General features: G+C 45.1%; 1 protein-coding gene across 1 annotated transcript in view; it reads left to right on the forward strand.

Annotated features, from left to right (window-relative positions):
- LOC149325502 (uncharacterized) overlaps nt 1-8994 on the forward strand; it is a 46034-nt gene extending 37040 nt beyond the window's left edge. Inside the window, exons 4-5 of the mRNA XM_089563122.1 lie at nt 4377-4460; nt 8818-8994. Of these exons, the coding sequence (XP_089419248.1) occupies nt 4377-4460; nt 8818-8954 (221 nt within the window). The 3' untranslated portion in view covers nt 8955-8994. The remainder of the gene's footprint in view (nt 1-4376; nt 4461-8817) is intronic.
- Nucleotides 8995-10360: the final 1366 nt, after the last annotated feature.

The raw sequence follows: 10360 nt of genomic DNA on the forward strand, positions 1-10360 counted from the left end.
AAAAATATTTAGGCACACATTAAATCATTCATATGCGGTATTGTTTGCCTCAATCAGTATGGAATTCGGTCCCACATAACCACATCTGCTGCACTAATCACACTGACACAAAGCCATACAAAACAATCAATTTCCGTCGTAGTTTCCTCCGACCAAGAAAGCCATTCAAATATATTGAGCGCAACATAGCACTAAATAAGCTTCATGACTACGAACCCAGAGCTAAAATTTGTCTCCGGTATAAAATATATTTTTACGGCAGGCATCAGTAGGGAGTAATGAGTTGTGTCGTGTCCTGAACTTACTGATAGTCCCTGAGGCACCACACGGCTCAGTTGCGTGACACAATCTTTCTTCAGTCTAGGTAGTGGGGATTGAGTTTCTTGAGTGACTCAAGTGCGCGGCCGCTGCTGCCGCTTTGTGCGTTAAAGAGGACCCCCCGTGGGGTGTCCGCGAGCGTAATCCAGGTGGCCGCGCTGCTCGTCCGCTCTTGCAAGAGAAGCTCTTCCGATAACCGCAGCAAACCACTCTCCCTGCCGTTCTTCCCGCTTCGACCTCGAGCCCCCATTGGGTCACTCTGAGTGAAGTTTGGAGGGTGCGTAAAGTTGGCTCACGGGTGCCCCGGCTTTTGCAGGGGGACCAAAACACGGGTCGTTTAACGCGCGCGCCTAGTATGCACGCTTGATTCCAGGCCCCAAAGTCCTGTCGTCCGTACGTGCGGCGCTGACGCACCGAGTTCGGAAGGACCTGATTTGGCTGGTGCTCCGTCATCGCCGGCCATCACCGGTGGCCTCGCGCTATCCAACGACGTACGACGTGCGTCGTCAAGATGTACTCCGCGCATGCCCCATCCTCGGTCTCGTTGTGTCGCGCGCGATTTAACACCTTGGTTGGTCGTGCGGCATTTGGTCTTCACTATGACTGTGCTGTCACGTATGTGGCATATCCTTTGCAGCGTGCGCGTGGCTCCTGGGGCACGCTTAAGGGGGCTGCGGCTGGACTATGTGTTGTACTGAGGACTGGAAGTTAGTGCCGTGTTATGTAATGCAGCTGACTTTGTATGAACACTTGTGCACTCAAATAACTGTGGCTTGCTTCCTTCGGAGCGAGAGCGGAGGCGCGCGGCGAACGCTGACCGGGACCTCAGCTTGCTCTGGCCAGAACCCGCGTTATGCGCGCAAATTTCCACTTAAGATTCGTCACTGGGTGGTAAACCCTACAATTTTCATGATTTTTTTCATGAAAATTGTAAGCTTCAGTCCGCACGTAGGTTGAGGCGCTTGAACTTGTTTTCAGTAAATATTAGTGGCAACAAAAATATATAATTTTTTCAGCACAAAAACTGCTTAATGAGATAGCTTTAATTTATTTTACAGGCTGTACTATTGCAGTAATCAGTCAAGTTTAAATACTTAGGAGTTGTGCGTGATTCATGCATAAAATGTGAATCGCAGGTTAGTAAGGCATGTTCGCCGCTAGCTTATGGCTGCCATATGTTGGTAAATGTCCATGATTTTTTTTTTTCAGAGCAATTTTTATTATTCGATAGTTCGCATTTCAGCATAGTTCCTTAGATGCTCTTCACGGCTATGGGCCAGCGCTTATGAAAATTGCTCAAAAACTATTAGGTTTCAGGAAAACGGTATTGTAGGACAATACGGTTTCACAGCGTTCTCGTTTGGACTTCGATTTTCACAGATGAGAAACAAGATCGTAATTTTCCTGTCCCTATGAGGTTCTTCTTGTTCTTAGCATAAACTGCCGAATTGTACATTTATAAACGGCTTGCTGTCAGGATGCTGTAATGTCGGCATTTTTCTCACTATGTTAATTGCCGAATTTCTGTGATGCGTAAATCAATTGGTTCCACTACTAGCCAGGCAAGCTGTGGCACAAAACTAGCTTTGAGAAGTTTTGTGCAACCTTCATATGAAAGGCCTCGCCTTCCACGGAAAGGCGTCCGCGAGCCGTTGCCTCACCCCACGAGTGACACACCTAGAATCGGTACGAAAATACCCGTTTATTCCGGACCAAAACAAGTATTTAAAATGGACACATCATAGAACAGCGGAGCCAAGCATGCGCAATCTCTCGGAACAGCGCAATGCTAAGGCTAGAAGAAAACAGGCGCTACACTTGAGCGCGGCCGAACAAAAATAGAGTCGAAAGGCAGTTATAAGGAACTAAGCAAAGTACAGTGAGGCGCGAATGACACAAACTGGCAGTGATGAGGGCTTGAAACGCTACTTGAAGCCTGGCTGCTTGCGTAGCAGGCACCTATGTCAAACAGCTATTACATCCTTGCAGACGCCACTTCCGTCTGCCCTCTTCATCCTGGTACAGTGCCTCTTCCCCATCGTTGCATACATCCTGCCTGCTCGTGCTGACCGCTGAATCCGTGGCCACGCTCTAGAAACGCTCCCGCGGAAGTCCCCCCGGGCACAGCTTTGCTGCCCTTATCAAACCTTCACCGCAGCGATCGCCACATCTGCCGAGCGAGCGTTTGGTCATGCGCAGCGCGGGCACCTTGATGACTGGAAGAGAGCGCGTGGAGTTGAAGTCGGTAAAAATTGCCCCAGAGCCAGCCCCACAGAGTGTCCATAGAAAATCTCCTTTCATCTGAGAATGAAGACAGCTTTTGAATGACATTGACTTCTAGGTTATGGGTCAAAAGCATGATTTCTAATGCGCCTGCTTTGTTATTCTTATTTCATTTTTTTATTTGAACATACTGTTAGTCCCTTCTTGGGACTGTTACAGGAGTGGATTTATAGACAACAAAGATGCAAGTTAGCACACAACAATACAAAAGCCAAAACTCAGGTCTAAAAGACAAGAAATCAGCATGCATATGCGGACTCGCATCGAGTGAGAAACAGAAGACGGAAGGTAGCCAACTCTGGCCTTCAAACGGCCTTTTTTAACGACGCTTTCAGCCATTTAACTTAAATTATTGAGCTGACAAGAAGCGGAATAGAAGGAAATAAAAACGTTATCTGAAGCCTACGACGAACAACAGGAAAGTCCAATATGTTCATTCTGTGTAGCATTCCTGGAGAGTGTGGGGCTATCCATCACCTGCCACTTTATAAATATTCATGCTTATGTCCGCTGTCGTTTCCTGTTGTAGGTGAATGCCGGGCGACGCCGTTTTGAATAAAGTTTTCTGTGGCTATCAACCAAAGCGCTAAATATTGAAGCCTTTAAATTTCCCTTTGCTGGCAAATACTTCTTTTTCCCTTGAAATATCGGAAGAGCAGCATTACACGCACTCCTTGGTAATAATTCGGCAAGATGATAACTGTGGGCTAGTGTAATACCTGACGCCAAGATGTTTCTAGAATATGTCGGCAAAAATATTATCTCTCACTAACTTTCCTTTTTCGTAGTCGCCGTGCGCTTTTATAAAAGAAACGATTAAATCATCTCGGTGGCTTTAATCTCCTCAATCTAAAAATTTGCGGTGCTGCATACGGATCTTCTTGTCGATGAGCACTCATTCCTTTTAAAGCGGAAGGCCACCAAATTTTGGACCTATTCACGAGATTCATACCATTCAACATCTCTTGAAGCGACAGTTGTGCCCCATTATTACGATCCACTTAATAGACGCAACAAAGTGTGGACAACACTTCTGAAACAACCTCTGGCAATGAATTATCATCGCGTTAACTTGAAACCTCGCTTTTATGAGAGTTAACAAGGTGGTATTTGTGCTTGGCAAAGAAACCTGTTGGAATCGGGCATCGGCTTCGCCTACCAGATTTTTCACTGTCTGCACTTTGAGCTCTAGACAAAAGCGAACTGCAGTAGGAAAGCTCCAATGCCCTCAAAAGGAATTATAGCCATGTGTAGACCCATGCTGTACGAGCCATAGCGGTCGGTAGAAAAGAATTCCCTTCCGCCAGATTCCATGAATGGCTGTAAGTAAAGCTCACTCGGGGAGCTTCTGCTACGTTGAAAGCTGGAGTGGGCAGCTGACTGTCCACTGCTCACAGAAATGGGCATATAAAGGACGCGTGGCATCTGACACGTGCTCGTCAGAAGCCTCGCTGTGAAGACGCCTTGAAGACAAGGCGACCGCACCTAGGCAAGCGGTGGAATCAGAGCGGTTTCTGTTTATGCGTTCATTTCCCGCTCCGAGGAATTTTTTTTATTTATACTTTGTTTAAACGTCCCTGAACGATCATTGGTACTCGCAAATGCAATCTAGACCAACCACTGAACAGGGATTGGCCCCCTTAGAGCGAGAAAATCCGTTCTGGATTGACTAGCTGAATTTGGCATTTATTTATAGAGGAGTAAGGAAATATGCACGTATGTCATCCTGCCCGCTTTGAATCTAGCGTTCCTCGGTTTTTATATTCTGCTTGAAGATCCGAGCTACACCCAAGTTATAGCGTTTCCTTACACCAACCAGAAGAACTGTGTCATCGCTCAAGGCGTTTACTACCAAGATGGTAAGCAGCACATTTTTGTTTTGCAGGTCGCTTCAGATATTTCGTGCGACCCATCCTTTACGTCAAGAATATTACGAGGGGATTAACGCTTCTCTAAAATGCACTTGAAATGCTAAAAACTTCACTTCTGCCAGTGATATAGCAAACACTGAGCCATGAAGAGCGGAAGAGCTAATGCTTACAGCCGCAGATTACTTTATAAATGACTCTTATCGTGTGTCTCCATAACAGCCACGGCTTCTTTGCTGTGGATACCTGTTCCAGGTTTGTCTGCTCTCTTCTAAGCTTATAAGGTTAGTAGATATGCTTGCGCATGCACAGGTCATCCTTCAGTTTTTTTTTCAAAAAGAATCAAGCTAACTCATCACCGCTCATAAGTCGTAAAAAGAATGCGTAAATCGTAACAACTTTTCTCAACTATATCTCGAAAACAACATAGGTGTACAAAAAAAGCATCGTCAACCACGCAATACATATTTCAATTTTTGAACAGTGCCTATGCAGTCGCATCATTATAAACATCTATTCGAGGTATTTGGCTGTATTAAGGCCAAACATTAGGGACGTAAATTAGCTCTGGAGAAAAAGCCTAAAAAAACGTGCAGTGATCACTTAAGCTCAGCATTAGAGGAAGGAAGCTATACCTTTAAATTTATGGGTAATGCACGTTTATGAGGAATTGTTCATTCCGAATTCACGTTCATAAAAAAATTCTGAAAGACTGATCGCAACAAATCATTTAATTTCAACCCACGTTTCAAGAACAACTTGGTTCCTTCTTGAAGGGGGGACTGATTGGCAAGCCAGCAGCAGCAGGGAGCGGCATTCGCTTTCCCTTTGTTAACTCGTGGCGAAGTCCAATAACGTATGCAGATGAGCAGTGTCTCCGGAGTACTGTTCACCTTCGCCTCTCAGAGCCATATGTGCTATAACTCGACGTGAAGCCTCTTGAACGGATTGCGCTCCACGGCCAACACGCTCCTTCTCCGAAGCCAATTCCGTGTTCGGTGCGTTCGCAGTTCTTGGCATTGACCGGACGCCATTCTTGTTTTGTCTGATTCTCTGGTCGAGATTGCTGAGAGCGAAAGTTTTTGCTACTTATACTTGTCAGAGACGCGTCTCTATACACTTTACGTCCAATTAACCAAAACAGCGACCACGTGACCACACTCTGTCTCATATCAAGAGTGAGCGGGCAGCGCATTAATTTATACCTATGGTTTCGATCCCTTATGTACGGGACAGTATAGCAGCTATCGAAGTGGGACCCTCTAGGGAGCATCATTTGCAAAAACTTTAGGGGCCACACGCTTGACCGAGAATGTTTCAAGTACTGTCAAATGACTTGGCAGGTTCTTGTGGATAAACTTACTAAATTAGGGCAAGCGCAAAATATGTGTGGGATTCGCACCGACGACATTTGCGCCCCAAGGCTGTGCATTCCGAAGACCCTCAAACGGCCATTACAGCCAAAGAGTTAGTCGCACCAGACGGTGTCCACAAGACATCGACTGCTGTAAGACGTCATACGCTAAAACTGCAAAGTGAACCATGTTTTTAACCCCGATTAGCATCCTGCCAATCTGCACTGCCATTGCGCGCTCCTCCTCTCTTCCCCTACCCTGAACTTTTTACCTAAACCTACTTCGGCTTCTTCCGTGGTAACCACACTGCGGGTGTTTAACGTGGCGACCCCCATCCGGCTGTGCATACCCGTACTCTCATCGCACTCTCCTCCTATTTCTTTCTCGTGCTTGCCACCCTGGCGCTACGCCGGCTACTACTGCTACTACGAGAACGCTATCCCAGCGAACAGGCCTTTAACAGTCCTTCCTGTAGAGAATAGCCATATACAAGGTCAGGCCGACTCAATCTGTATCAACTGCAGCGAGCTAATGAGAGGCTTACTATGACGCCATGTGCGTAAACAAATTGTTCATTCCGGATTCCCTTTTACGCACGTATACTGGTTTCTGAGTGAACTGTATTGGTATCTAACGCGTTACCGTTTAGGCTTCCCTTCAGCATAGGACTGGAAAGCGTCATGCGGGAAAATGCAGGTTGGTTGAAAATGCGAGGATGTAACATGTGCAGTGGCTGATTTGAAAATCGAATAAAACATCACATATATTGTTAATGTACGATCGCAAAATGGCTAAGCTGTCACTATGACGCGTAAGAACAACACACGAAATTAATTCATTGAAAACAAGATTAGGTTTATGTACAATTCAAACGCGCAGCCCACGGATCCCGAGTCAGACACGTTACACCTCCGCCGCTGAGGCAAATTCGTTCGACGCGGTTAAGGGTAAGCTTTCTGTGCCTTGTCCGACGGTGTCCATGTCACCCAACTGGTGCGCAAAGAGGACCCCGGGACGCTGAAGCGAACCGTTAACGCTGTTCCATCATGCCTTTAAGGCAAAGTCTAGGTGTCCCCCACCCCCTATTTTTTTTCGCTAGAAGTAAACGTGTACGAAGGAATAGATTATCTAAGACGTCCAAGGAACTGAAAACCAAACACAAACGCTGCAGAGAGAAAATATCTAAAGCCGGGACTTTGACACTGTTGCGCAGTCTTTCGGTGCCTGCATCTGATCCTGTACATATGTCATCTAATCACAATACTTGTATATAGTACCTCTGTCAACCCTATTCTTACTGGACGCCCCTCACCTCTTTCATTTCTTTAGTCTGCCTACTATCCCTCTATTTCCGCTGTCCCAGGTCAGGTGCTTCCCCTAGTGAAGGCACATCCCAGGTCTAACAAAAATCTCTTCCTTCTTTTTTTATTATTATTCTTGAATAAACAACTCCTACTACCACTATGGAACTACTACTCCCCAGCACCAAAGTCTACTAGCAGCTGATTGTCCACTTTTCCTGTGACCACTTTGAGACTTTTCACGTTGACAGACCTTAGAGTTCGAGCCATTCGCTAAGAGATTTTTAATATTTTCGGAGGCAAAGGGAGAGAAGGAGGGCCGTGTCGGGGCATCTCTTTGTCTGCATGTTCTTTTTTGCGTGCGTTTTATGAACGCAGATACACAAGCCAAGTGAGATAGGGATCAGTAAGGGATGCGTTTAACCTTGTTGATAATCCATTCTTGACAAAAATCATCCAGAAAACGACTAGGACGAAGACGAGAAACAATACAATGCTTGCATGTGTCTTCCCATGTCTTCGCCAAGCTCGTTTTTTGCGCGCTTTGCGCCAAAAGACAGGTGTCTGCAAAACGTTCGGATATTCTGGTTTGGTTCCCTGAGGATGAGGACTCATATATTACTGACACTCTCAAAACCAACGCTTAAGAAAGCAGCGGCTGGTTTATGAAAGGAGAGGACTTTCGGATGGGCCACAGAGATTAGTACAGGAAGTACGCAAACGAAGATATTTCTTTGGAGCTGCAACCTCTGCATATCCTCCTCATGGAGAATGCTCGTGAAACATGGAAAGTGTAACATTTGCTGGAATAATTTATTATTGTCATGAATAGGAAAGGAAATAACAGGACTAACTTGCTTAGGGACTTGTTTTGATGCTGCGATGAAGGGAGGCCCACAGTAAAAATCTAGCCCTGGTTGCAAGAAATCAATAATAGGCGCCCGAACTATTTAGTTCTACGCGTATGTGCCTCTCACTAGCGTTTTTTCTGGGGTATATTGGAAAATATTCAAGGCAGAAATTTGTGCTCACCTTCTTCATTCTTCTTGGAGGGCATGCAGGTCGCCTAAAACAGGATATTGACAACAAAACTGGACCAACTACTTTGCGACATAGTAGATTTAAGTGTCAAGCGTATTCAGTAAATATCAGTTACTACAAAAATACATCTTTACATTTCCATTCTCATTTTACATACATAAAAATATATGGCTAAATCTCCAGATTTCGCTATTAGCCTATATCTCTTTTACATTTTTCTCTAGTTTTCTTGATATAGATGTGGCTCATTTAAAAAAAAAAAACTTATTCCGACAACCTGTCCTCATCCTTTCCTTAGTTGTAGAAGCTAAAACGAAACTGTTGTTAGAGTGATTGTGTATCTTTATTGACCACATAACTCTCCACATATTTTACCCGGTTTTAGGCTTATTATTGCATGCATCCTCTTTAGTGCTAAGGTCTTTTTATCGAACATTTTTAATTGAGCTGATTCATGAACCGTCTGTAGGGTGCATTGAAGGCACTAGGAGCGCCTTTTATTCCATGTGAACGCTGAGTTAGTGTCTCGGAAAATAAACTCAATTACCCTTCACCGATCCTGCGCAACTATTCGTAGCAACAGACGATTAGAGCCTGCGCCAGATCTGCGTAACCATGGTCGACCTTTTCCTACGTTAACTTCATTTTCAGAATGTGTGCTGTTTGTATCAAAACAAGCTGTGGACGACGTGCCGAAGGAATGCATCGATCATTTCGCATCAGTATGCGGCGTCGCGGTACCAATGTACGGCGAGGACATCTGCGACATGGATGAGATTCGTGAATAAAACATTAGTCCTGGAAATGGTAAAGAAGCATGAAGGGAGATATATCTTACGTGCATATCAATGTTTCATTTGTCCTCCCAGGTGTGCTGTGCGTTCTAAATCTGAGTCAATTGTGAAAAAAATTGTTTGTATGTGTGTGGGTGTGAGGGGGGGGTGTAGTTTTTGATTGTCGAAAAGGCTGGTGTTGGTCCACGATTAAAATATACAAGTGCTGATGCTGGTGTTGCATTTTTGTTACAGTTAGAAAGCATTGCATTTTTTTGCAATGTGACCAATGGTTGTTTGCACTTTGTGGCTGACTCCACATGAAATACCGAAAGAATAAAATCTATACATTCTGTGACTTCATGAGTTCACTCAGGAAAAAATTGTTGACAATAAAAGTCCCCCCCCCCCCCTTATGACCAAGCAGCCTCCTTGAGACATACACAAAGAGTTGCGTGCCCAATTACAGAAAACCTGGGTGAGTTATTCTGAACTAAACATCCGGTATATCCAGTATACCAACAGCTTTCAAAAACTGTTGAGTAAAGGGATCTCTTTAGGTCAAAGATGTTGCAATCGGTCTTCTTACTGCAAAATAAATTGACGAAGGTAAATTTAAAAAAAATACATCTTCTACATGACACGGTAACAAGGTTGCAAGATAATGCGAGAACATTCTTCAGCTGGCTCATCCAGATTTTCCACGTGTATATACATCCTGACAGCAACGGCGCGGCGGTTCTCGCTCGCCGAGTGGCAGGTCAGCCGGTGCGCCGCCGCGCCCTCGCCGGCCACATGCGCACCGCGAAGCCCAACTCAGTGCGCACGTGCGCATCTGGCGGGTCGGTTCTCTGTCGCGCCGTCGTCAACCGATCGGTCCGCTGGTATTTGTGATGCCGTGTTGATCTTGGGGTACTCACCGTGTCAAATGAGATGAGTCATCGCAAGCGGCCACCAGCCGTAAAGAGGAGGTCATTGAAAAAAAAAAAAGGTCAATACCATTGTGGAAAATGCAGTATATTGTATTTCTTCCCTGACAAAGTCAGGGCGCATGCCAAGGCATATGTGAAGAATCTAAACATTATGAATAATAGAAGAATCTGAAGAGATCAGAAGGATGGTGAGGATGCATGACTTGTCGGGCACTAGAGTACGTGCAAGAGCTGTACACTGAGCTTTTCAAGCGTGAAGTTCCTTAGCAGAAGCATATTTGAAACTACACGTGAAACTTGCGTATCATGTGAAAAAAGCTGGTTCACAATGCTTTAGCGTCACTTCAGTTCTACTGTATTAGGCAGGAAAGACGTTTCTTCTACGGTTTTTATGATAAATGTGTGATGCATTTCTTTTTTCCTTGCACTGTGGGCACCTGCGCTGGTTATAGGGTTTCTATGCTGTGTGTGCGTCGCTAAATAAACAGT

Source organism: Amblyomma mixtum, chromosome 10, assembly GCF_055824585.1.
Source record: "Amblyomma mixtum isolate Tamu chromosome 10, ASM5582458v1, whole genome shotgun sequence".
NCBI classification, from domain to species: Eukaryota; Metazoa; Arthropoda; class Arachnida; order Ixodida; family Ixodidae; genus Amblyomma; species Amblyomma mixtum.